Source organism: Schistocerca americana, chromosome 3 (assembly GCF_021461395.2).
Source record: "Schistocerca americana isolate TAMUIC-IGC-003095 chromosome 3, iqSchAmer2.1, whole genome shotgun sequence".
NCBI lineage: Eukaryota > Metazoa > Arthropoda > Insecta > Orthoptera > Acrididae > Schistocerca > Schistocerca americana.
The window spans coordinates 315,514,217-315,541,892 of NC_060121.1; the positions used below are offsets into that span (position 1 = coordinate 315,514,217).

At 39.5% G+C, this 27,676-nt stretch overlaps 1 protein-coding gene across 1 annotated transcript in view; it reads right to left on the bottom strand.

The window, feature by feature from the left end:
- Positions 1-1,380: 1,380 nt before the first annotated feature.
- LOC124607319 (vesicle transport protein SEC20) overlaps positions 1,381-27,676 on the bottom strand; it is a 37,991-nt gene continuing 11,695 nt past the window's right edge. The window contains exons 3-5 of the mRNA XM_047139618.1: positions 7,699-7,809; positions 7,489-7,610; positions 1,381-1,680 (exon numbers count right to left, since the gene is read on the bottom strand). Of these exons, the coding sequence (XP_046995574.1) occupies positions 1,493-1,680; positions 7,489-7,610; positions 7,699-7,809 (421 nt within the window). The 3' untranslated portion in view covers positions 1,381-1,492. The remainder of the gene's footprint in view (positions 1,681-7,488; positions 7,611-7,698; positions 7,810-27,676) is intronic.

Sequence of the window (27,676 nt, forward strand, 5' to 3'; positions counted from 1 at the left end):
AATTTAGATTAGGTGATCCAGATGGCCAAGCTGTAGAGAAATGATGGCTGGTAATTCTAGCATTTCCAAAATGCCTCTGCAGCAGATGCTTCACTGTGCAATGTGCAAAGTAGTGCCATCTTGTGTAAAAATGATCCTACTGTCACAGCCATGTTGTTGAAGGGTATGAATAATGTTGGTGCTCAAAAGGCTCTCATAGTGTTTACCAGTGACAGTAAAGGAAACAGCATCAGCAGGACCCACCTCCTGAGGCCTTACAGTAAATGATGCTGTCAACCCACACTACACAGTTACTTTTGCAGAATAAAGCAGTACCGGTTGGTGTGTGGACGAATTTTCCATTGCCTACATTCTGCAATTCTGAGTACTGACATGTACTTGGAAACAGAAATGGACTTCATCTGTCCATGAATGTTCCATGATCATTCATTGTCCAGTTACATGCAATCGAGAAATTCTAGAGCAAACGTTTGTTTCCTGGCAGCTCAGAATGAGGCAACTCCTGAACATGAGTAATTTTGTATAGATAGCAATGCAAGATGTTTTGTAGGATTTTTTTGCACTGTGGTCACAGACATGTCCAAAGTTGAGGCAATTCCCTGTGCACCGCAGTGCTGTGGCCACATCATCTACTGACATCAGATCAACTGTTTTCCTCCCTCTGCAACACAGCACTTCAAAAGAACCTGTGCTTTTCAAATTTTGTAATCATTTTCTCCAGACCCTTGGCACACATTGGACCAACACCCTTTTTCATAGCCTGAGTGTCCAGAACTTCTGCAGAGTTGTTGGCACACAGTCACCATTCTTGTAGAAGAGCTTTACCAGCATCTGGTGATCCTGCATTGAGACAGTTATATCAAGCATCTCAAATGCAAACTGAAGAACAGCCATGTACCCCACATCCTTTATTTTACACATTTTTATGCATAAAGTGCCATCTAGTGGTAAGATTTTTATTAAGTTCCCCCTCCCCCCCCCATAACATTTCCCCCTTCTTCGATAATATTCTGTTCAAATTTGATGTTCTAAGCAGTGGTTCACTTTTTACAGTGTTCTGAAACTGGCTTTAATCACAATCACCCTGTAGATTACAAATATTATATCATGTGTATTTTATGAACAAAAGTTTTTCAACTAACTGTACTTCATTTTTTTATTTACCTGTACATGTTCTAGAGCAAAAGTAGTATCATTTTCAGGGTTATTGCATTTCAGTTGAGATTTTTCATCACAGCCTGATGAGGCAGTTGCACTTGCATTTTGTGAAGATTTATGTCACTAGTGGCAAAATCAGAGAGACTGAATGAAACTACACAATTGACAACAAGTGTTTCTCGCCCCAACTTCTTTCAAATCAATCAACAGATCAGAGGCACATTATGGTACAAGTTTTTATGTTCAATATATTTACAAATAAAAGTTACACATAAAGAAAGGAAAATTTTTCTTAACAATAGAATTTTTTAAAAAAGCTTTGTACACAGGACACTCAAAATAACCTCTTTAAAACAACATATACTGCACAAGCGACAAAAAATCCAAATGCAAAAAATATTAAAATTTTGTCGGTAAATTCTCTTTGACCATATTTAGATAGCAGCTTCCCAGACTGGTTTATAACACTACCCAACGTGTGAAGTTCTTCATGTGTACTGTGCACCACAGATGATGATGTGGCTGAAAATGAAAGGTGATCAAGTTAGATGTCATTTTTTATTCATTTTATATGCACAATAAAAGTGCAGATGGTCTCATACCTGTTAATAAATACATAATTTATGGAAAGAAAAGCACTTCCACTATTATACATACTAACTAGTTTCATTGTACTCTCGTGTTATTCCAATTCAGAAAATAACAGCAACAGCAGACTTTCACAACATTCTTGTATAATAACCGATACTTCTTGAAAACAGGTTTTCTTCGATTATTTCAACACTTATCCCATACATCAATCAACAAGTAATTTGCTTCCTTAATAATACACTGTTCTTAATTTTCATAGTCCAACACATTTGGCAATGATGATGAAACTTTTTATTGTGCATAAGACAGCAAAGTTGATAGCACCTATACAGAATATCGAGTGATAAGGGTGAGTAAAATATGCAACCCTATAAAGCTTATACATTTAGCCATCAACTCTCCAACATATTCAACCCTTCAACCAAAGACTTGTGTAGAAGTTTTGGTAACAGAGCAAATTTTAAGATCAGTATGAAATTTATTTTGGAATCAGATATAAGACAGGCACCCATTTATGTGATATTGTTTCTTTGCATGATAAAATAACACACACTGCTAAAATGCAGTGTTCTGAAGTGCATGCACTACCAGCATCAGACTTTCAGTTACCACAGTAATTCTGTAAATGCATATGAGTGAGGGTAACATCAGCCCATCTCTATGACTAGACTGTGACAACAACATTTACACCTGATTAACATTTTGAAATCATCACATAATTTTATATTTCATTGTATCTATTGTTCCTATTTCACCAACTCCCATGTTAAAGATTTATGTTGCCACAGGTTAGCTAAACTGAGCGTGTTTTGCAAAAAATGTAGATTGTAGTTTCATTGGGCATACTGTGGGAAAGACAAAGGGGTACTCAATAAGGCTCTTCCATGAAATTGTTGATTAAGCCAGAAAAATCAGAAAAACACTGAACAGGAAATGGAGGCAAGCAAAGGGCAGACAAGCAGAAACCTTGTTAGCAAATTCAAAATGTAGTTAACCAATAGATTTCACCTCTACTAGAATCAGAAATGGAAGCGGCTCAATACTCACCTGGATTAATCATAATGCAGGAGAACTGGGCTAGACGTCTTTCAAAGAAGTCACGAGATAAACAGAACAGGAAGCTAATAGTTTTGTTGCAAGGTAGCCACGGGGTTGTAAGCCAGCAGTGACAGAAAAAATTACGATAAGGATACCAGATCACAAGTTTTGTAGAACCAAGTACTAGTCTTAATCAGGTAATGGCAAATGCAGGAAAAATATGTAGGGATGTTGGCAATCATGGTCAGGTTCTGGTAGTTGGTGAGCTGGAAACAGCCTGGCTATAAACATAAATTAAAGTACTGGAGGAGACTTGGACAAAACATGAATTGCCACTTTGTACACAAGTGTGCATTTTGTAGGGGTCCTGTGGCATAGTGACCAGTCACGGGTTGACTTTGTTATAAATGTAGTAAACACAAAGACTAGACAGGATCCTGGTCGGTGCTGTTCCAGTGGTTGCTATAGGAAGTATTGGAATGTATTTCTCATGGTTCACACCTGATAGGCAAGTTAGCAGATCTATTGGCAGAAAGCATAAGGGGGGTGGGGGGTCCATTAGCACAAAAAACCCAATCTTTGTGAGTCATTAGAGGATTAGACAGACAAAAATATACATGATTTCACAGTTTATTTTTAAGAATTCAGTAGCCAGAAAAGCTTAAGGAATGCGGTTACAAATTAGCTGTGTATTAGTATAAATCCAGAATGAATAAAGGAGGGAGTCAATTTCGTAAAAAATGAATGTAAATTCAAAAACAATGACAAATTTTGTACAGACCAAGGTATGGAAGCATGTGCTTGTTAGTTAATATTTGCACAATATAACATTTGTTACTGTTACATTATACATATCATCAGAGGGGAATTAGGAAATTTTCATGAAAATTTTTGATGCCTTATTGTGCTATTTATCAGGCAGAAAGAAAGGATCATTGATCTGTCAATTTCTTTACTCCTCCAGTTCCTGATTCCCACTGCTTTGAGGTCCCTACCATATCTTCAAGACATATTTTCCTGGGTCTTACTCTTCTTTTCCCCTCAGACTTTTCTATAAACATACTCTGAACACTCAGAGTTTCCGGCATTAACTGTACATGACCAGTCCATCTTATTCTTCCTTGTTTGATTTTCACTACAACATTCACCTGTCCAAAAAGTGTCTGCTGTGTGTGTTTGTCCTTATTCTTCAGCTTTCCTTCCGCAAAAAAAGATGGCTGACAAAAGCCGCAATTAAGAGAATGATCGCCTTTTTTGACACCGCGGGCTTGAGCCATCATGAATTTCTACCCAATGGAGGAGGAGAAGACAATGAACACCATGCCTCTGGCTGTCACTTGATCTCCAGATCATAATGGTAGCACCAGGACTCATCTCCTGTAATGAGGTGGATATCCAACAATGCTTTACACAGGTGCTTCAAGCGATTCCACAACAAACTGTTGCTGGCAGTTAACAAACAGCTTTACAATTGAAGTCAGAAGTATGTTGTAGCCAATGGTGCTTTTTTGAAGGTCAGTAAAGATATTTTATTTGTAACTATTGTTTCCTTTATTTTCTGAGACCATTCAACAAACTTTACTGATGCACCCCGCATACTTCTACTGTATATATCTAAACTTCATTTTTCATCTCCTATTAAGTAAAATATTTATATGGCCATCATATCACGCACTCACAATGGCAGTTTCAGACCCACTTGAAAATAGCCTGATGTAAAGGTTGCAAATGGTTGCGGACTTAATGAAGTTCTTAGTATCAACTGGAGCAGCTTTTCATTAATTGAACATACAGTTGCAGTATCAGCACCCACCATAAATGGAGAATCTAGTCATCTAAAAATGTTATTAGCCATACATGGTTTAGTGTGAGTAACAAATTTCCCTACTCAATAAGTTCAAGACAGTAGTACACTAATATATACAGTAATGTACTCAGACAACAAGCACAAGTTGAACAAATACATACCAACCCTGTGATAAACGGAATGTCAGATCATGAAGCACAGTTAACCAGATCACGTAACGTCAAAGTCCCTTATCTCAATGGATTTCCTCATTGGCAGCCCATATCTTCACTAGGTTGATCCCCTGTCCATGTCTGCTCAGCTGGCCAGTGGTCATAATGCTTTGACTTATCACTGTAGTCCCAGTCACAGGTAAAGCAGCATGGTCATAATGCTTTGGCTTATCAGTGTAGTCCCAGTCACAGATAAAGCAGCTGGCACACCACTGTTCATTGGAAGAATACTAGGGAAATGCAATCAATCCACAATGGAGATTGCATACAAAACACCTGTGTGATACATTGTAGAGTAATCCTGATGTGTGTGGAATCCATACCAAATAGGACAAAGAGGTGATACTGAACAGATTGAAAGAAGGGCAGCATGAATGTTCACAAGTTCGTTCTACCAATGGGAGAGTATCACGAACATGCTGAAAGAACTGAACTTACAGACACTCACAGAGACACAAAGTATCCCGTGAAAACATACTTAGAAAGTTTCTAGAACAAACGTTAAGCAATTAATCTAGGAATATATTACAACCCCCAACCTATTGCTCCCACAGTGATCACAAAGGCAAGATTAGAACAATTACAGCATGCACAGAGGCATTTAAGCGATCATTCTTCCTGTGCTCTGTATGCAAATGGAATGAGAGAAAGTCCTAATAATTGGTACAAAGGGATGTAATCTCTGCCATGCACTTCACTGTGGTTTGCAGAGTACAGCTGTAGACGTATGTTCCTTAAGAAAAAATTACCCTTTTTAAGCAATGCATTGTCACTCAAAGTTTGTTGGTGGGGACCTGACACAATCTGAACAAACTTAAGATCTGAAAACTTCGTTCATTGATCATTAATTTTGAATTTTGTCAAATCTGGGAGTTTCTGGGCTTCACGAGAAGCCAATATGTTGATTTCTCTGACCATGGTGTAAAACACTGGTATTCACCACAGCCACTTCTAAAAATCTGTTCTTGTCACAAATCACACATTACTACATTGTTCAGAAGAAATTATTGCTGCACTCTTCTATTGATCAGCAAGCAATGATTAAGGAAGTTCATGTCTTTCTGTCTTACTGAATATTCATTGAGATTTCAGGCATGAAGCTATATGCAGTCCCTTTCTTTCACCAGTATTTCTTCAGACATGAAAACTGGTGAAAGATACAAAATAGAGTGTAAAAACTGAGCTGTCTCTGGCTATATTCTCAAATCCAGGCAATTAAGCAGATGTACAAAATACTGACACTTTCATACATAAAACATTTTGTGCATTTTCAACTACTCGCAGTATAATGAACAGTCCATTAAATTTCGGGCATGCAGCCACGCAAATAAAATTTCCTCCACTGATATTTAAACTATAGATATTGAAACTGCAGAGAAGTCATCATGGTGTCACCGCCGTCGATCATACATCGATACGCGAATCGAATGTCTGTATGACTTCGCCACAGGCGGCGCATGTGTAAGAGTATTTCTTTGCTGCCGACCAGCATCTGTGACCCGCATGCGCAGTACTGCCGCGGTGGAACATATAAGGCCATGCTTGGCATCTTGTCGTCAATCTTGTGACTCACTCTGAGGATGGCTGGACGATATGCGGCCGAAATATCAGTGGAGGAAATTTTATTTGTGCGGCTGCATGCCTGAAATTTTAAGGACTAGAAAACATCTTGCACATTTCTCACTCCATATCACAAGTTACTGCTTTATGTGCACTGGTGACATAGCAACCACAACACAGAGGCTGGGGAAAAAAGTGCTTATGCCCCTGAAGCAACACTAATTACCTCAAGAGATAATGCATCTCATAGTTCTACATAACTTCGTCTTGCAGATATGCTGATTGTGCATCCATAATCAAGCTGGGATGACAAGTGCTGTTCACTCTTTCTCTTTTCATGAGTCCTGTCACTAATATCCCCTAACTGCTGTAGAGACCTTGCCTTCAGATTCTTCTCTGTGTCAGGTAAGCTCTCAGTTGAACTTGTTGCCAGAAACTACAATGAATCTTTAAAGTATACAACAGCCTCTATCACTATAAATGTTAAAAGCCCAAAACATGAATAATTAAAGAGCACTTAGAGCAACTTGTCAGTCAAACACTTAAGATTAGCTGCAAATGTCATTATAGAGTCATTACTGAGGGCAGAAGCAATTTACAGATAAGCACCACTGAAGTGGGCCACCTAGAATGTACGTTATTCCAGTATTGCAATTGTGACAAGTCATACTTACAAAATTGCTTCAGATACTACAACAACAGTCTATGTGAAAATCAATCAGGTTCATAGGTTGGTGAACTCTTTTCAGTTTGTTAAAGTTTTAATGTCTCAACAGTAATGACAATTAGTTCAGAAGGCACCAGTGACAGGGTCATCTTGGAATTCTTGTAAACAGATTTAGGAATGATATGGGGAAATCGGAGTGAGGGATATAAAGTTGCGATATGAGCCTTCTTGAAACTGAATACCAGACCAGCATCTGATGCAGCCCAAACACAGCATGCTTAGTTCTGACCAAGCAATTTGAAATAACAATAGAATAAATTCTTCACTTGCTTTAGTTCATGTAATTTGAACAAATACCAGAAGCTGGGTATTGATTACATTCTCAACTATCAAGGAAAAAGATCTGTCAATGTGGAGATAAGGGAGAAGTTTATGATATTACTGAATGCACATACCTAATGTATCCAACGTCTCTGCACTATGTTTTGTTGTTTCAGCCAATGCACGGCTGATAGAAAGAAGTTGTTCTGTTACATCTGTCGACAGTTTTACCAGACTTTCTTTATCTTTTCTTTGCCTATAAAAATGAAAGAAATATATATGATATCATATTCCAGTTAGTAATAAAGTTTAGTCCGGATTAGAGAGCAAATCACAGCACTTACCTGTGTCTTAAACTTGCTTCTTCTGAAGAGTCCCCAAGGAGCTCTTCCCGTGAGCTCTTTTCTATACTAAGCAGGCAGGTAATGTTTGCTTTACGAAATGCTGCAAGAGTACTGCAACAGTGTAGAAAACATGTAAAAACTAAATGATTCAAAAACTGTCAACATTTATACATCCTCTTTAACGTTTATGGAAAACATCATACATAGCAACTTTATGATAACACATTTACATTTATTAATGCTACATTAAATATGAAATTACTAATATAAGGTAAACAGAAATGGAATTTCCTCTTTTTTTCTTCTAAAAAGTGATTCATCATATATTCAATGCCTTTATCATGTATCTGCATTTTCAACTCAAAATCTTACTCCCACACAGCCTCCTTTTCAAAATCTTTGGCTCAGTCCTGCCACAACTCATTATTGAAACATTTTAAAACCACTTTTTCTGTCACTCTAACATTAACTTCCAGTGAAACAAATTTTATTCCAGTTCCCCATCATTACGTGCAGCCATTCAATTTGACTCTCACTTTGTGACATCAACATACTCTAGACTCGTCATCTGTTCACTAGTTCATATGTTTCTTGTTAGCAGCAACCTCCAAATTCTTTCTCATTTGAAAACAGAAGGTTTTACTCCTCTCAAAGAATCATTTCTGTTGAGATGATGTAGCAAGCAGAGAAAAAGAGTCTCTGCACAATTGAAACTGAAGATGTCATTTACGGATTAACCATAGCACACTTGGCAATCAAGTAATTTTCATGTTTCAGTCACATGTCAGGGCTCTTAGCTCTCCAGCATAACAGCACTACACCGTAGGGGTGGCCTATGCCACAAGTCACAGGGATTTTGGCAAACACTGCTACTGCAATTCTCCACGGACAAATTATCTGGGCAATTAAGCCAACTACTACCACTGTTACTCAATCAGAAGCTCTCCTGGAGTCATCCCACAACCTGTCAACTGACATCAGCCCAGCAACCAGGAACTTTAGCTCCCAGTGTGAGACAGAGCACCGTGCAACTGTCCTCAAGCTACACCAAGACTTGGCCTCTGCAATGCGGGCCTCTTGGACTTTGGGTTTGGCCCAATACAGTGTTGTGTACTTACACATTCAGTTCTACATCAACTAGTACAATGACTCTTGAAAATAGGGTTCAGTTTTCCATGTCAAACAGTCTATCGGACTTATATTTTTTCTCTTATTTCAGAGACTTAATTGTAAACCATTGTTTGGTTTTGTGTAATTACACTCCGATGAAGAAGAGTTGAAGCTTTATAATCATTATAACCACCTTACTTTTCAGTTTCTATCTGGGCTTCAATTTCAAACAATGGAAAATCCAGAATGAACTGTAACAATATTATGAAGAGGATAGTTGCTACTCACCATATAGCGGAGATGCTGTTGCCCAACAAGGCCTTTGTCAAAAATGGACAAAACACACACACACACACACACACACACACACACACACACACACACAACGACCACAGTCTCTGGCTACTAAAGCCAGACTGCGAGCATGATGGGAGAGGCAACTGGGTGGTGGAGGCTAAGAGAAGGTTGGGTGGGGGTGGAGGGGGGGGGGGGGGGGAGATAGCAGAGTACGTGTAGGGGAATGCAAAGTGCTGCTTGTGGAAGTGAGCAGGGACCTTCAAATTGATCATTCTTCCCGTGTCACTCTTGGGTATTTTCGCTTGTTATTTCCCATACCTTTCCCCTGCCATGCAAACGTGTATCTCTTCCTTCCAATCCCTCCCCAACCCCCACTCCTCCTCCTCTCTCTATTCCAGTTCACACCTACTAACTTCACCTAATCTAGTCACATCAGCTGTCCCCCTTCTTGACACTTACCCATCCACAGACCTGCAACCGACATTACAACCTTTTTAATTATTTTTTCTCTGATCTCACTGTGTCTTCGCGCCCATTTCACTATCGGCCTGTTCCCTCAGATTTCATATTGTTTCTCATTATTTCACCCATTTCATCCTTTTCGTGATTTTTTCCATGTGTTTGGATGGATTTTTGCCAATTTTTTTGGACGCATTTCTAAGTTACTTACGTTTTTTACGCATTTTTATCCTTCTGCTTCAATAGAGAAAAGTTTCTTTACCCCTAGCCAGAACCCAGTCCCACATATTGTTCTTGCATTGTTGCTTGGCTCATGGAATACCCCCAAATGGCCCTACCATCAAATTACCAATATCCGGCTGCCACCCTTCCTTCTACAATGACCCCCATCTTTTCAGATTCCATAAGTCCTCAACCCTCACCAACATAGTCCTCTCCATCCATAAAATTCTCCTGCTATGCAACCCAAATTCCTGGATCCCATAACACACATTGAAATACTTGCCCTCCAGGAACTAGAGCAACATGAACAATGCTACCTCAAAAAACTCTCCACTCTGTTCACTTCATACTACCGACTTAGACTACAGCTATCCACCACTCCACAACCTCTAAACCTTTCCCACGTCCCCTCATAAGCTGACAAACCCTGTCTCACAAACCTACCACATTTACCCCACCCTCAAACACTTCCTCCCACTACCAGACAGAATAGAGAACCTAAACACTCCTGAAACACAGTCATGAACCTTTCCTCCAAAAGCCTTAGTCCAGCAGAAATATCAGTCCTTTCTAGAGACCTCACCTTTTACCCCACTCCGAAATTCAATCATACAGTACTTTTTCAAAACCACCTCTCCTTCTCTCAGACCCTAGAGTGTAAATACTTTTTTATCTTCTGGTAAACCTTCCGGGATGTAAGGTCGTGGTCCATGAAACTCTTCAGCTCCTAACGTTTCGTCCAGAGCTGCGCTGGACATCTTCAGAGGTGTTTCTCCTCCCGGAAGGTTTACCAGAAGATATGTCATCCGGTCGTGGAAAGCCTTCATACTATGAAATACTTTTTTGCCACCAAACCTACCAGCCAGAGTCAACCAGAGACCAATATTGAACCCTGCTTGACTCTGTTCACTCCTCCATCCAACCTTGATCCACCCCCACTGCCTCCAAATCATCCACCATTAACTTCCCAGAATTTCTTAACTTCGAATCTTGACTCACCATCATTCCCCAAATTCCTCAACATGCAAATTAACCTTAAATCCACAGAAGTAACCACAATCCACTACCTAAAAACTGATCCCGACATTATAACTCTATCCGCTGATGAAGGCTCCACCACTGTTGTTTTGAACCACAAGGATTACCTGGCAGAAAGACTCCACCAGCTGTCAGATTCGTCCACCTGCAAACCCCGCCACAGTGATCCTGTTCCAGAAATCCAGCAGGATCTCCAGTCTCTCCTCAAATCCTTAGGCCCATCCCAGAATGTCTCCCCGGAGTCTCTCTCCTCACCCCTACCACTCCCTGCACTTCTACCTTCTACATGCTTCCTAAAATCCATAACCCCAACCTCCCAGGATGCCCCATTGTGGCCAGTTACTGTGGTCCCACTGAGAGAATCTCTGCTCTCACAGGCCAACACTTTCAGCCTATTACCTGCAACCTACCCTCCTAAATAAAAGATGCAGACCAATTCCTCCGCTGACTCTCCACAGTTCCTGTTCCTTTACTATGGTGCCCTGCTCGTCACTATTGATGCCGCCTTCCTTTACACTAATGTCCCTAATGCCCTTGGCCTTACCGCTAACAAACACTACCTTTCCCGAAACCCAATGGATTTCAAACCAAAAACCACCTTCCTAGTTGCCATGACCAACTATATCCTTACCAACAATTACTTCACGTTTGAAAGCATTACCTATATGGGGTACGGCTATGGGCACCCACATGGCACCACCCTACGCCAACCTATTCAAGGGCTTTCTAGACCAGTCCTTCCTAAGCACCCAGAATCCCAAACCCCTCACCCGGTTCAGATTCACTGATGACATCTGCATGATCTGGATCAAAGATGAGGAAACCCTATCCACATTCCTCCAGAACCTCCAATACCCTCTCTCCTATTCACTTCACCTGGTCCTATTCAGTCCAACAAGCCTTGATGTTGACTTCCACCTCAAAAATGGCTACACCAGTACCTCTGTCCATATGAAACCTACCAACCACCAGCAATACCTGCACTTCAACAGCTACCACCCATTCCATACAGCCTAGCCATCCACGGTCATCGTATCTGTAGTGATGAGTAGTTCCTCTCAAAATATACTGAGGGTTTCACTGAGGCCTTCACAGACCATAACTACCTTCCCAACCTTGTACAAAAACAGATCTCCCATGTCTTATCTTTCCATTCACTCACCATCTCCCAAAGTCCCACCAACTGGCCACAGAGGAGCATTCCCCTCGTGACTCAGTACCACTCAGGACTGGAGCGGCTGAATTACATTCTTCAGCAGGGTTTTGACTACCTCTTGCCATGCCCTGAAATGAGAAATGTCCTATTCACTATCCTTCCCACCCCTCCCACAGCGTTATCCCGCCACCCACTGAACCTAAACAAATATCCTCATCCATCCCTACATAACCCCTGCTCCCAACCCCTTGCCTCATGGCAAGGACCTAGATGAAATACTTGTCCCATACATCCTCCCATTACCACCTACTCCTGTCCAGTCACAAACATCACCTATCCCATAAAAGGCAGGGCAACCTGATCTACAAGTTACGCTGCAACCACTGCGCTGCATTCTATGTGGGTATCACAAACGAGCTGTCTGTCCACATGAATGGCCAGTGACAAATTGTGGCCAAGAAACAGTTGGAGCACCTTGTTGCTGAGCACGCTGCCCAACACGTCATTCTTCATTTCAATGACTGCTTCACAGCCTGTGTCATATGGGTCCTTCACACCAACACCAGCTTTTCTGAATTGCGCATGTTGGAACTCTCCCTGCAATATATCCTATGTTCCCATAACCCTCTTGGCCTCAATCTTCATAAGTCATTGTCCTTACCCATTTAGCCCCTTCTCTGTTCCCATTCCAGCACTATACAACGCACCTAGTCATTTTACATCTCTCCTTTTCTGCTACTCTCTGCCCTCTCCTCTGCCCTCTGTCTAACCTCCCGACTGAACCTAGCTGCTCTACCCCCTCTCCAACTTGTCTAACATTGCCCCCACAAGCAACACTTTACTGTCCCCCACCCCTACCCTGCTATCCCTCCCCACCCCAGCCTCCTCCTTACCCCCACCAACCATTTGTCTCTCCCATCATGTGCTGCTGCTCGCAGTCTGGCTTCAGCTGGCAGAGACCGTGGTCACACGTGTGTACGTGGGTGTGGGTGTGTGGGTGTGGGTGTTTGTTGCCTATTTACAGTCTTTTAGTTGTGTCTATCTGCGACTCACCATCTCCGCTATATGCTGAGTAGCAACTATCCTTTTCATTATATTGGACTTAAGTTTCTCTGTGCCAAAATAGGTGTGAGTCACTTCACACTTTGTGAGTGGTTTTATGCTCCAGCACTGCCAGTTCACACTACAACTAAACCTATGACGACATACGTACTCTACAAATCATTGCGAAGTGCATGGTAGAAGATGCTTATAACATTACTACAAGTCAGAGTTTATTCCCATGAATTCTTAAATGCCTTTGTGCTTGCTGCAGTTAGTCTAATCTTGTCCTCAAGATCCCTCCAGGAGCAATACATACAAGGCTGAAGAATATCTCAAGATTCTTCACTTAATACTGGTCCTTGAAATTTTATGGATAGCCTGTCAGCAAATTCAGTTTTTCAACCTTTCCCTGACATGCTGCAGTGATCCAAACAAATCTGAGACCACTTAGGTCACCCTTCTTTGTACAAGGTCAATATCACCTGTTAGTCTTATTTTGTATGGTCGTGTTTTGAAAGCGACCTCCATTGTAGACTGACTGCATTTTCCCAGTATCCACCAATGAAACAAGGTCTGCCACCTACCTTACCTATAACTGAGCCAATGCAATTATTTCATTTAATACCTCTACAAATAGTTATATCAGGTATTTGAATGAGTTGATTCATTCTAACTGGGAATCATTAGTATTATCATCATCTGATACTACATTTTTCCATTTTATCAGTGGCATAATTTTATGCTTCGGGTACATTTCATGCAATATTTGTACCACTTTGAAATCTTATCAAAGTCTGGTTGAATACTTCTACAGCTTTTTTTAAAGACAGTGCTTTATTATTGAAAAAAAGCATCATCTGCAAATTACTGTTAATATTGTCTGCCTGGTGATTACTATACACCACGAACAACAAGGATCCCAAGACACTTCCCTGGAGCATGTCTGACGCTACTTCTACTTCTATCAGTGGATCTTCATCCAAGATATCATGCTCCATCCTCCCTACTAATGAATCCTGAATCCAGTTACAAATTTTGTCCCATATCCCATATAATCACACTTTGCTTAATAAAGATTGGCTTGGTACTGAGTCAAATGCTTTACAGAAGTCCACCTGATTTGTCTCAATTCATGGCTTTCAAGATGTCATGTGAGAAAAGTGAAAGTTGAGTTTGTTTGATCAATGTTTTCAGAATCCACACTGGTTGCCATCAAGGAGGCCATTCTGTTCAAGGTACTTCAATATTTTTGTACTCAGAATATGTTTTAGGAGCCAAGAACATATGAGACTAAATGGTAATTTTATGAATCACTTCTGTTACCCTTCTTGTAGATGGAAGCATTGTGCACAGTTTTTTGTTTAAAGGATCTATGGTACATTGTGCTTAAAATGGGAGCTTAATCAGCCACAAATTCTGTACAGAATCTGGCAGGGATCTCCTTTCAGGCCCTGGTGCCTAGTTTCATTTCAATGATTTTAGTTGATTCTCAGTTTCAGTGCCACTAATATCCATATAATTCATTTCTGCACTGGTACAAATTGTAAACCAGGCAAGTATATTTGTACCTTCATTAGTAAATGAACATTTGAAAATTTATGTTATGGAAGAGACAGGTTTACTGCCTCAGTTTGCTTCTTGCACCACTGCAATGATGAATGATATAGATGTTAGTGTCAGTGGCATTGAGAAACAGCTGAAATCATTAAAATTAAACAGTAACACTATTCTGTCTGCATTCATGTTGGTCTGACAGCTGATACTCAAATTTTTCAAATTTTCTATCTTGCTACTTAGCCCAAAGTTAATATAGGGTGTCTGCACCAAAATGCCCCATTTTTTTATGCAGTTTACAAATAGTAAATCTTTTTCTTTGTTTCAGATTTGACTTTTCCCTTGGGTGCAGGACTGAATACTGCTGCTTAATTTTTGTCATTTGGCGCATTTTCATTGTTTCACTATTGTCCATCCAAGTGAAAATGGCATCAGTTCAGGAGAAGACATAAACTGTGCTTTTGAAGAAGAGTTGAAATCCATTTTTATGCTGCAAAGGCAGTTTCATTCTGTTTACAAGAAAGTAGCACTTGAAACAAAAAGGATAAAAAGCATGGCATTTGGAGTTTCTGGACACTGGCAGCATTCTGAAGCGACATAAAGAGGGGTGGGGGGGTGGGGGGGGGGGGGTGGTAGGTCAGCCTCTCTCTGAAAAATAAGCTGAGAATGTCAACCAATCATTCCAATGAGGTCCATGCAAATCAATCTGTCAAGCTGTGAAAGAATTTCAGACACCAGTGCAATTATTGATAAGGTCCTCAAAAAGTTGTTGCTTCTGTATCCATACAAAGTGCAGATTCTGCAGGCCATGAAGACAAGAAACCAATGAGTATATGGATTTGCATTTGAAATTCTTAACCGAATGGACCAGATTCTTGCTGTCTTGCCAAGTGTAATGTTTTCTGATAAGGCCACATTCCATGCCACTGGATCTGTCTGTGTATAAGCATTTGGGGGTCACAGAATCCACACAGTATCAGTGAAATAAGCAAGATAGCATGAAAGTGAATGTTTCGGTGTGGCCTCATGCACGAAAAGATAACTGGTCCAGCCTTCTTTGCTGAGGAGCTTGTCACAGGAATGACGTATCTAGACATGTTGGAGATATCTGCTTTACCCTCTGGAGACCTGCAACCAAATCTTTGGTTTCAACAAGATGGTGTGCAACTTCACTTCTCACTGGATGTTCTGGAAATGCTGAATAGAATATTTCCAAGATGCTAAAATGGACATGACAGAACTGTGAATTCACCTTCAGATTCTCCTGACATCACACCATTGGTTTTTTTTTTTTTTTTTTCTCTGGGGCTACATGAAGGACAGGGTGTTCACCACTACAGTGCAGGACCTTCTAGACCTCCATACTTGGACTGTGGAAGTCATCAGTACCATCCCTCCAGAAATGTTGCAGTAGACCTGAATGGGAACTGAATACAATTGAGATATTCTTCATGTCACCATAGTGGCTCACATGGAAGTATTTCAGTTTCATACTGCCTTTTTTTAACTTAAGTTGACATACAACTTATTTCTTCAGAAAGAAATACGTTTATTTCATTTTGATTTTGACAGTTACATCTTAAAGACATGTGTTAGTCACATTTACATGCTTTGGACTGCAATAACAGATATGACATGTTAATGGTCTAAGAACTTTTAGCACTGTACTTGACAGTGACATAAAAACCAAAAACTAAATACTACAAAAGATAACTACAGTAACACTTAGTCAAACGGTCATTTGCTCATTAAAAAAAATATTTTATTTTATTTGTGTTGGGAGCAAACTGAAAATAGGGCATTTTGGTGTAAACACCCTGTATGTTCAACCCTCTCCTGACCACAGGAAACTGCTAAAGGAGTAAATTGCATAAAGCAGTAAAAGCAAACCAGTATTGTCAGTGCAGTTCAGTAAAGTGGGCTGTGTCTCCAGCTGTGAACATGACAATAAGGCTCATGTATACTATTCAGTTTGTCAACGTGATTCAAAAAGTCTTGCACACAATGTCATTTTACAGTGAGGAGGATTGTCAGCATAGCCAAATTGTTATACTTCATAGCAGTGACATTCAAACACTCAACCACTACCATGAGACACAAAAACATTGAAAATCTGCCTTGTAGTGATCACCCAAGTTTAACATCAGTGGTTGATCACTGCTACAAATAAAGGCTCATAATTACCCAGACAGAGCTTTGTGCTACCTTTTTGGGGGAAACAGAGGGCTGTGTGTCCCAGAAGTGTGAAACCGTAACATGATTGATTTGTTCTCCAGGCGACCATCACCAACAGTACACTCCTGTCCCAACTCACCAAGCACCATGGTGAGCAAAGAATGTGGGTGAGGGAACATCTGGAATGGAACTCTTGATCAATGGTATCACGTTCTCTTTACCAACGTAAGTGTATTTGTCTGTTGCTTGACGATTGTCATAGAAGAATGTGAAGGTGGACAGGTATCAAAATAAATCTAAGACAGTCCCACAAATTCAGCATGGGAGCCGATATGTTTGGATGTTGGGTACCTCTCATAGCTATTGAGGATCATTTGAGGGCAGTGCAGTATCGGAACAGGATCTTCCAAACTACTGTTCAGTCCTACAGTCAGTATTTTGGTGATAAGTTTCTCTTTCAGATAAGAATGCACTATCATACCATGTCCACTTCATGAAAAACTTCTTTCAAAAGGCAGAATCAACTGAATGGAATAGTCTGCAGTATCTAGTCCTTCATTTGGGCACCAAGAGAGGTAGTATATTTGGGAATACAGGACTTCAGTTCCCATCTAGATGAAGGTTTCCTATGGTTTCCCAAAATCACAAATACCAGTATTACCCATTTAAAAAAAGGACATTGCAAATTTCCATTTATCCATCCTTCCTCTAATGACCTTGTAGTTGACGGGAGATAAACTCAAATCTTTCTTCTTTCCTTCCACCTCTTCTTTATTTGGCTTCATAATGATTCCACTTACAGTTTTCTCAAAATCTTTGTAGTATCAATATTCTTATTAATGTGGAAATCAAATAAAATTAAAACTAACTATTATCGATGGAGTGCAGTTTAAGATGCTCTTGGTCACAGTCTGGCATCTGCAGACTTCTGCCTCTGAGTGTACCAGTGATGGGGTGACTAGCACATCACACGAAACCTCACAGGCTACTTGTTTTGCCTGTGGGCTCTGCTAATGAGGCACCTTCCAGTATACCTGATGTGAAGGAACTGCACTCACCGCAGTGTGAGTGGCAGGTTGTAACTCTTCATGTTGCTAGAGACAGCAAGGGAAAAGTGGGGAATGGCTGTCTGGTTTCACTAAATTTCCCTCCATCTGGACAAGTGACTGCTCCTTCAGGAGTGTCCACGCAGGCTAAGAGGGGGAGATGTTTGCTAGTTATCAGGAGCTCCAATGTTAAGCATGTTGAGCCTACACTTTGAAGTACCATACCCAGAACTGATTGGGGACCTACGGGTTAGAGCCAAGTGGTATGTCTCAACCAGAGGCTCCATCATTCCTTAATGGTCTTAGCTGAAGATTTCTGGACATGCCTTATGGGGTGGAGCATTGCAGAATTCTCCTAGATAGGTCAGAAGTGCATTACACAGAGGAAGCAACTACTTCAGTAACACTACTTATGGAATTCACAAGGTTTTCTTTTTCTTTTTTTATACTAAGCAATAGTTTGAGGTCCTCTGATGAATTCTTATCAGTCGATACACAGAGTGAAATCAGACTGCATCCAACGTAAAAATATTTCGAATATACAACTTTAATAGTAAATTGCCTCAGCATTTGTAACAATGCCTGTGAATTTACCACCCTCCTGGAAAGCTGTCATGCTCAAATTATGCTCAGAACCAAGAGTTGGATGTAACCTGAGGAATAAAACTACAAAATATATAATGAGGCATGGGACATTTATCAAAAAGACAGGTTAGATATTATATGAGGAGGAGTGGACATTGCAACTGATAAAATATTATGTTTATTTAGGATGAAATTTAAACTGACTGTAAAGTTATCTGGCTGTGAGTAACTGGAATAAATGATCTTACGTTAATCATCAGATGTTGTTACCAGTCACCTGATTCCTCCATAACAGTTACAGACAAATTCTAAGAAAGTCTACACTCAGTACCATTGAAGTACCCTGACATGCAATATTAGTATCACTGGGATGTCTATGGATGAATTGTAGGTGGTACGAATAGACAATCTTGTGAAGTAGTTCTTAACATATTCTTCCAAAACAATCTTGAATATGTAGTTAGACAAGTCACACATATTAGAAATATTTTAGACCTTGTAGCTACAAACAGATTGATCTTATCGACAAAGTCAGTATAGAGACAGCGATTAGTGACCATGTCACTGAAGTGATGATAGTTCCTGAAGTTAATAATGCCATCAAGAAGAGTGGGGGAGTTTTTATGCTGGAGAGAGCAGGAAATCAGTTGTTACCACACTACTTAGACAGTGAATGGGCATCATTTAGTTCCAATATGACTGACATGAAGAATTATGGCCCAAGTTGAAACTGATTGTAAAGAATATTCTGGAGAAGTATTGATTAAGGATGGAAAACATATACTTGGTTTAATAACAAAATTTGTAAAATGCTGAGGAAACTTGGATTGTCACATCTTCAGTTTAAAAAAGAATGCAGACACTTCAACTGGAAAATTTGATAGAAATTTGTGCATCTATAAAACGATCGATGTTCCGAGAATGCAATTTTCATCGTCAAACAACAGCAAAAGATTATGCTGAGAACCTGAAAAATTTCTCATGCTGCATAAAATAATGAAGCAAGTTAAAGGCTTCTATTTACTCACAGAGCAGTCTGGTGTGGCAGTAGAAAATAGTGTAAAGAAAGCTGAAGTTTTAAATTTTGCATCTAAAAAATCATTCACACAGGTGGTTCATATAGACGTATCACCATTTCATCATCGCACAGATTTCTATGTGGAGGACATGGATCCATGGTACTGAGTGAAAGCAAATAAGTAGGCAGGTCTTGATGAAGTACTAATTCAGGTTTACAGAGAGAACTCTTTGGCATCGGCACCTTGTTTATCTCGCATCTATTGTGAATCTCTTGCCCAGTGCAAAGTCCCAAGCAACTGGAAAAAAGTGCAGGTGACTCCTATATATAAGAAGCATAAAGAACAGACCAGCAAAATTACAGATCAATATCTTTAATGTCAGTTTCCTGCAGTACTCTTGAGCATCATCTAAGTTCGAGCACAATAAATTTCCTCAAATGAGAAAATCTTCTGATCACAAGTCAGCACCAATTTAGAACTCAACTTGCCCATTTCTCACATGATATCCTGCAAACCATGGATGAAAGGCAACAGGCAGTTCCATACACCCAGATTTTTGGAAAGCATATGACACACTGCCACTCTACGGATTGTTAAATGTTCAAGCGTATGGACTAGGTTCTCAAATATGTGAGTGGTTCAAAGACTTTTTAAGTTGCAGAATGCAGTATGTTGTCAAGGATATCAAGTATTCATCAGAGACAAGGGTATCATGTGGAGTGCCCAGGGAAGTGTGACAGCACTGCTCTTATACTTTCTCTCTCTCTCTCTCTCTCTCTCTCTCTCTCTCTCTCTCTCTCTCAAACATTCCACATGGGAAAAATATACCTAAAAACAAAGATGATGTAACTTACCAAACGAAAGCGTTGGCATGTTGATAGACACCCAAACAAACACAAACACACACAAAATTCAAGTTTTCGCAACCAAAGGTTGCTTCATCAGAAAAGAGGGAAGGAGAGGGAAAGAAAAGGATATGGGTTTTAAGGGAGAGGGTAAGGAGTCATTCCAATCCCGGGAGCGGAAAGACTTACCTCAGGGGGAAAAGAAGGACAGGTATGCACGCACGCGCACGCACGCACGCACGCACGCACGCAGACATTTGTAAAGGCAAAGAGTTTGGGCAGAGATGTCAGTCGAGGCTGAAGTACAGAGGCAAAGATATTATTGAATGACAGGTGAGGTATGAGGGGCGGCAACTTGAAATTAGCGGAGGTTGAGGCCTGGTGAGTAACGGGAAGAGAGGATATACTGAAGGGCAAGTTCCCATCTCCGGAGTTCTGACAGGTTGGTATTAGTGGGAAGTATCCAGATAACCCGGACGGTGTAACACTGTGCCAAGATGTGCTGGCCGTGCACCACGGCATGTTTAGCCACAGGGTGATCCTCATTACCAACAAACACTGTCTGCCTGTGTCCATTCATGCAAATGGACAGTTTGTTGCTGGTCATTCCCACATAGAAAGCTTCACAGTGTAGGCAGATCAGTTGGTAAATCACATGGGTGCTTTCACATGTGGCTCTGCCTTTGATCATGTACACCTTCTGGGTTACAGGACTGGAGTAGGTGGTGGTGGGAGGGTGCATGGTACAGGTTTTACACCAGGGGCGGTTACAAGGGTAGGAGCCAGAGGGTAGGGAAGGTGGTTTGGGGATTTCATAGGGATGAACCAAGAGGTTACGAAGGTTAGGTGGACGTCCACCTGTGCAACCCATTCTTGAGTACTGTTCGAATGTTTGCAACCCCCATCAGATCAGATAAAGGCAGACAGTGGAGCAATTCAGATGACTGCTGCTACTTTTGTTACTGATAGGTTCAATCAACATGCCAGTATTATGGAAATGCTCAGTCAGTTCAAATATGACATCCCTGGAGAAGAGATGATGATCTTTCATGAAAAACTATTGAAAAGTTTAGAGAAATAATATTTGCAACAAACTGCAGAAAAATTCTACTGCCACTAAATTACATTTCGTGTAAAGACTGTAAAAATAATAAAATTTGAGCTTGTGCGGAAGCATGGAGTCATTTTTCCATTGCCTCATTCATGAGTGGAAAGCAAAAAGGAATGATTGGCAGTGGTACAAGGTACACACAATCAGGCATTGTGTGGATGTCAGTACAGTTGTATAACTCACTTTTGCTTACAAGACTTGTAGATTTTATCAGTTAATGAGATCATCTAAATCTTGCATTCATCTTTTAATTTTCTATGAGCATATATGTATTAATCTTACAAATCACAGAGCTTCAGCTTATAACTTAAATTATTATTTCAACTGACGCTGACAGCACTGTACTCTTAATATAGGTTCACACACTGTCCATCTTTTGACTAAGATATCTCCCCCACTTATGTAGCTTTATGACCATCCCTTCCAGTTTCCTTTTTTTATCTTCCCATCCTTACTCTGTTTATATGACGTCTTTGTCTTCACATCAATTATTCAGATTCCATGGTGTGGGGATTCTGAAAATACATGTGCACAGTTTTGAAACCTATAAAATAACAATTTACCCATTATCTGTTGCACTGTTTGTATGTTGCACTTCGGTGTTAATCCATTTCACTTCTTTTCTGATGTGTCTTTCTAAGTTCAAGAATAAGGAAAATTTTCAAGCAGCACTAAGGAAAAATATTGTGCATTTTCCCCTTTGTCTAGTTACTATCCTTCTCTAGAGGTCAAGATTCCTTTGTTCTGCCTTCCATGTCACCAACTTTAGTGTTACACTCCCTCACCCATTACAGTCTGTCAATTTATGCCATTCATAAGGCCATTTCATATTCAATAGCATGAAACGTTTATATTGCGTGTTTCAGTCTTAACTTTTTGCTGGTGGCACAAGCCAAGCACAAATTCTCATCTCTTGTTAACAACACTGTAACTCCTACCAAGTTTAAAAGCTTTATTATATCTTTTAATAAATATTTCAATTTTCCTAGAATCTGTACTCAGTTGATGATTCTATTAAGCACTACAATTAAGCAATGTGAACTTTAGTGATTTGAATAATTAACTCGCCCAATCATTGGCAAACACTGTTCCGTATATCCCATGATGGTTTCCTTTACTGCTTATTCAATGTACAGATTGAATAACATCAGTGATAGGCTACAACCCTGTCTCAATGCCGTCTCAATCACTGTATCCCTTTCGTTCCTCTCGATTCTTATGACTGCAATCTGGTTTCGCCTCAAGTTGTATATAATCTTTCACTCCCTGTATTTTGCCACTGCTATCCTAAAATATCAAAGAGTGTATCCCAGTCAATATGGTCAAAAGCTTTCCCTAGATCTACAAAAACTATAAACATAGGTTTGTCTTTCCTTAACCTTTCTTCTAAGACATGTCGTAGGGTTAGTATTGCCTCCCATGTTCCTACATTTTTCCAGAATCCAAACTGATCTTCTCCAAAGTCGACTTCTACCAGTCTTTCCACTCTTCTGTAAGGAATTTGTATTAGTATTTTGCAACCATGACATATTAAACTGATAGTTTGATAATATTAACATCTGACAGTAAGAATTAGAATTATTGCATTCTTCTTGAAGTCAGGGTATTTCGTCTGTCCCATACATCTTGCAAACCAGATCGAAAATTTTATTTGTGACTGCTCTTCCAGGGATATCAGCAGTTCTAAGGGAATATTGTCTACTCCAGGGTTATTGTTTCCAGTTAGGGCTTTCAGTAGGCTGTCAAATACTTCTCGCAATATCATCTCCTCCATCTCATCTTCATCTACATCCTCTTCTCTTTCTATAATATTACCTGGGTGCATTTTCCCTGCAATAGCTCTTCTGTATACTCCTACCTCTCAGCTCTCCCTTCTTTACTTAGTACAGGTTTTCCATCTGAGCTCTTGATATTCATACAGCTGCTTTTATTTTCTCCAAACAACTCTTTAATTTTCCTATGGTGGTATCTATCTTTCCCTGTTGATACGTGCTTTTATATCACTACATTTATCCTCTAGCCCTTCCCATTTAACCATTTTGTATTTCCTGTCAATCTCATTTTTTACTCATTTATATTCATTTGTGCTTGCTACTTTGAATTTCTCTTTTTGTTTTTTAGTGTTTTGTTTATTAATAAAAGATGGCTCATTTGACTACACTTAAATATTAGGCTGGAGCGAAGTAGAGTCGACAACACAAACTGCAGTCTGTAGCATTACCACCTCCTGATTATGTATGAACTAGTGTCACAAACTGACAGAAGTAGTACCCCTTCCATAAATGTGCAAAACAGCATAGAAGAATAAGTGGATGATCTGTAGCATATCCTGATCTCTGGTATAAGTTGGAATGTTCCAGTTCAGTTGTTCACTTGCAGCAGTTACTTTTAAAATGCTCATTTTAAAAACTTGATGGGGTATTTTCAGAATGTTCTTACTTATAAGATGGTGGTTAGACAGGAACCTAGGACTACAGTTTAAATTTTATGGAAGATTTTACTTAACATTACAACATTCTACACAACTGTATTTCATTATGCCACCACATGTTTTTATTTACTCATCATGATGACATTCATCGAACACTATTTTCTCATTGGTTCCACCACCTGTTTAATGAATCAATACCACTCGTTACTGACTACTACTCCGTATTTCATACATTTGTCTTGAAATATAATTTTCAGTGCACTGTATGTCAATTTCTGAAATTTATATTAGTAGATGTACTTCTTACCTACATTTCAGTACCCCACATATCACCATGGGTATCAAATTTTATTAGTGCATGAGGTGGCATGGCTGCAAACAAAGGCAAGAAGCTTTAATATTAAGACCACGAGCAAGGCATGGTGTCGGGGAAATCAGAAAGTGAGCCAGTACTCTCTATGAAGTCAGGTGTGTTGACTGCTTGCTGAGGAAGCGGTGCTGCTGCAATGGGTAGGTGTCAACGGCATCCTCAGGAACAAGGCGACTAGCAGACACTGGCATACAGTCAGAATATTTGAGAACTTTCTAGAGTGTTCTGGAAGAATCTTTAGAGAAAGCTTTGTAACAGTCATGGGCGAACATCTCTACAGGAGAAACTCACATGAAAGTCATGAAAAACCACAATATAAATGGCCAATGCATAGGGCAGTAAAACAGCCAAGACATTGGGAGCAGTCGGTATACAATGACACTGATTCTTATACAGTAAAAATTAAGAGAATTTGAGGGAGGACAACTGTGTTTCCAATAAGCAATTGAAGTAATTGTTATTATCTTGAGTTTTCTGCTAACTATAAAAGAACACGCACTGTAGAGTTTGTCTCTAGTAGCAGCAATGAGTAATAATTGATATTTTCTGGGTGTAAGGATATAAGGAGGGAAAAGCAATGTCTCCCCCTTGCCTCCCACTGTGGTTAAAGTATTAGACTGTGTTTTGTCAGAATGAGTTACAAGGAGAGCAATAATCTCTGACAGCAAAAGGTAGAACTCAGGAGCTGGAAGTTGCTAGAAAGGACAAATATGTAGAGTGGTAGGGTGTATTCATTGATTTGTAAAGACTCAAAGCTACTGTAAGACACCTCTCAGAATAAGGTTGAACTATTGGGAAAAAAACTGTTCTTAAATGGAATGCTTACGTGTTTGTACCCTTATTCACTTCCTATGAATGCAACAACTTCATCTCTCCATACCGAAATCACCAGCACTAAGCATCTTAGGAGACTTCTTTCTCTCACTCCATTAAAGGTAACTTAGTAGACCTCAACCACATGATTTTGATATATGCTACTCTTTCAATTGGCTCCAGATGTATTCTTAAACTTTACCAGGAATTTTTTTCACTAGTGCAGAATTTTTTGTGCAACAGTGGATTTTGATTTGTAACTAAAATTTTAATTCTTTGTTTGTTTCAAGAAGTATGTCATACATATTTATTCAGTGTATCACCTTGTGTTTCAGTTGTATGCATAAATTAATGTTAACAAAAACTATGTATAAATTTGTGGGTTACTTTCTTTGCTTTGGTAGTTTATAATGTTTATTTATCATTGGTGGACACTGTGGAGTTTGTTCTAACTATATTGGTCAAGTGATGTTTCCAGTGCCAATTTTGGTAGAAAATTGTGATTTCTTGGTACCATGGACAGTCAAGTGAAGTTTCCCATACCAGCTTTGCAGCAAGTTTTGGTTTCTTGCCATCATTGACTTTGTTCTAGCTAAATAGGTAAACTGACATTTCTGATTCCAGAATTTGCAGCAAGGTTTTGTTTTTGTTAGTGGCTTTTCGATACTATTTATTTATATATTTGCTGTTTTGTAGACTTATTCATTTGATGATATGATGTAGTCCAGTTTATAAAACAGATTAACTGAGGGTGACAATATCAAATTGTATGGTCTTTTTATGGCCTTTACGTCATGCTGGCACTATTTACTTTTGCATATTCTTTGTTTGGTTGCGTGTGACAGGGTAGGACTGCCATTTGTCTTGTGTCTCCCAGCCCCAAAAATCATAATTCTTGCAGGTGTCCCATTAGTTCAACGACTTTCTTCAAATTATTATAATTAAATTTTGGATTTGTTTTTGACTTGTTAACATTACTGAGTATGTGATGTTACAATCACTACATTGGATAGACATAATTTAGTTGTGTCCACCATCTTTATGGTGTCACGGATCAAAGCTGATGGCCCCTATCAGACATTTTGGTATTTCCAATTCTTTTTTCTTTTTCAGAAATGCTTTTCTTACTATTAGATGTTTGTATTTTATATTGTCTCCACTACAGCCATTGTCAGTTATTTTGTTGTCGAATAATAAAAATTGTCTACTACTTTTAGTGTCTCATTTCCTAATCTAATACCCCCATCATCACCTCGTTTAATTTGATTACATTCCATTAGCCTTGTTGTACTTTTGTTGGAATTCATCTTCTAAACTCTCTTGAAGACACTAACCATTCCACTGAACTGCTCTTCCAAGTCCTTTGCTGTCACTGACAAAATTACAATGTTACTACCACACCTCAAAGTTTTAATTTCTCCTCCATGAACTTAAATCCCCTCTCTAAATTTCTCCTTAATTTCCTTTACTGCCTACTCAATGTGCAGACTGAATGACACTGGAGATAGGCTCAACCCTTTCCCCACTTCCTTCTCATACCTCTGACTCGTGTAACTATAGTCTGGTTTCTGCAGATGTTGTGGATAAACTTTTGCTACCTGTATTTCAACTCAGCTACCTTCAGAATTTCAAAGAACTTACTCCAGCCAATATGGTAAGAATCTTTCTCTGAATTTACAAATCCTATAAACATAGTTTTGCCTTTTTCAACCTACATTCTAAGAAAAGTTGTAGTGTCAAATATTGCCCCATATTTCCTGTACTTCTCTGAAATCCAAACTCAGCTTCACCGAGGTTGGCTTCTACTAGTTTTCCCATTCTTCTGTAAAAATTCATGCCAGTATCTTACAACCATGACTTAGTAAACTGATGGTTTGATAACATTCACACCTATCAGCAAGTGCCTTCTTCAGAATAGGCATTATTACATTCTTCTTTAAGTCTGAGGGCGTTTCATCTGTAAGTCTGAGGGCATTTCACCAGTCTTGTATAACTTATATTGCACCCAAGGTGGAATAGTTTTGTCATAGCCAAATCTCCCAAGGATCTCAAAAGACTAAGGAAATGACATCTACTCCAAGGGCCTTGTTTCAACTTGAGTCTTTCTGTCCTCTGCCAAATTCTTCTCACAGCTCTCCACCAACTCATCAAATCAACTTCTTCTTTCCTTTCCGTATAATATTGTCTTCAAGGGTTTTTTTTTTTTTTTAAATATCGCCTCTATGTACTCCTTCCACCTTTCCTTTCTTTGCCTTGCTTAAAACTGGCTTGCCGTATAATCTCTTGATACTCACATAGCTGTTGCTCTTTCCTGCATAGATTTCTTTAACTTCCCTACAATAGGGAGCATCTATCTTTTCCCTGGTTTTGCATGCTTCTACAGCCTTGTCTTCGTCCTCAAGACATACCTTCTTAGCTATTTTATATCAATCTCACTTTTTAGGCACCAGTGGTTCCTTTTGCCTACTTCATATGCTGCATTTTAAAGTTTTCTTCTTCTATTAGTTAAACTCACTTGCATTACATTATTGTTAATAATATATGACATTGGCTCTCCCTAGAATTTCACCAGTGGACACAAGGCAGAATTCATTTGAAGTGCCACTATTGTTCCAATGTGACAAGATACATATGCACTCCAGGTACTTAATTAAGTTATTACAAAAAGCTTACTCATTTGCAAACTTCACAGAAATGTACTAA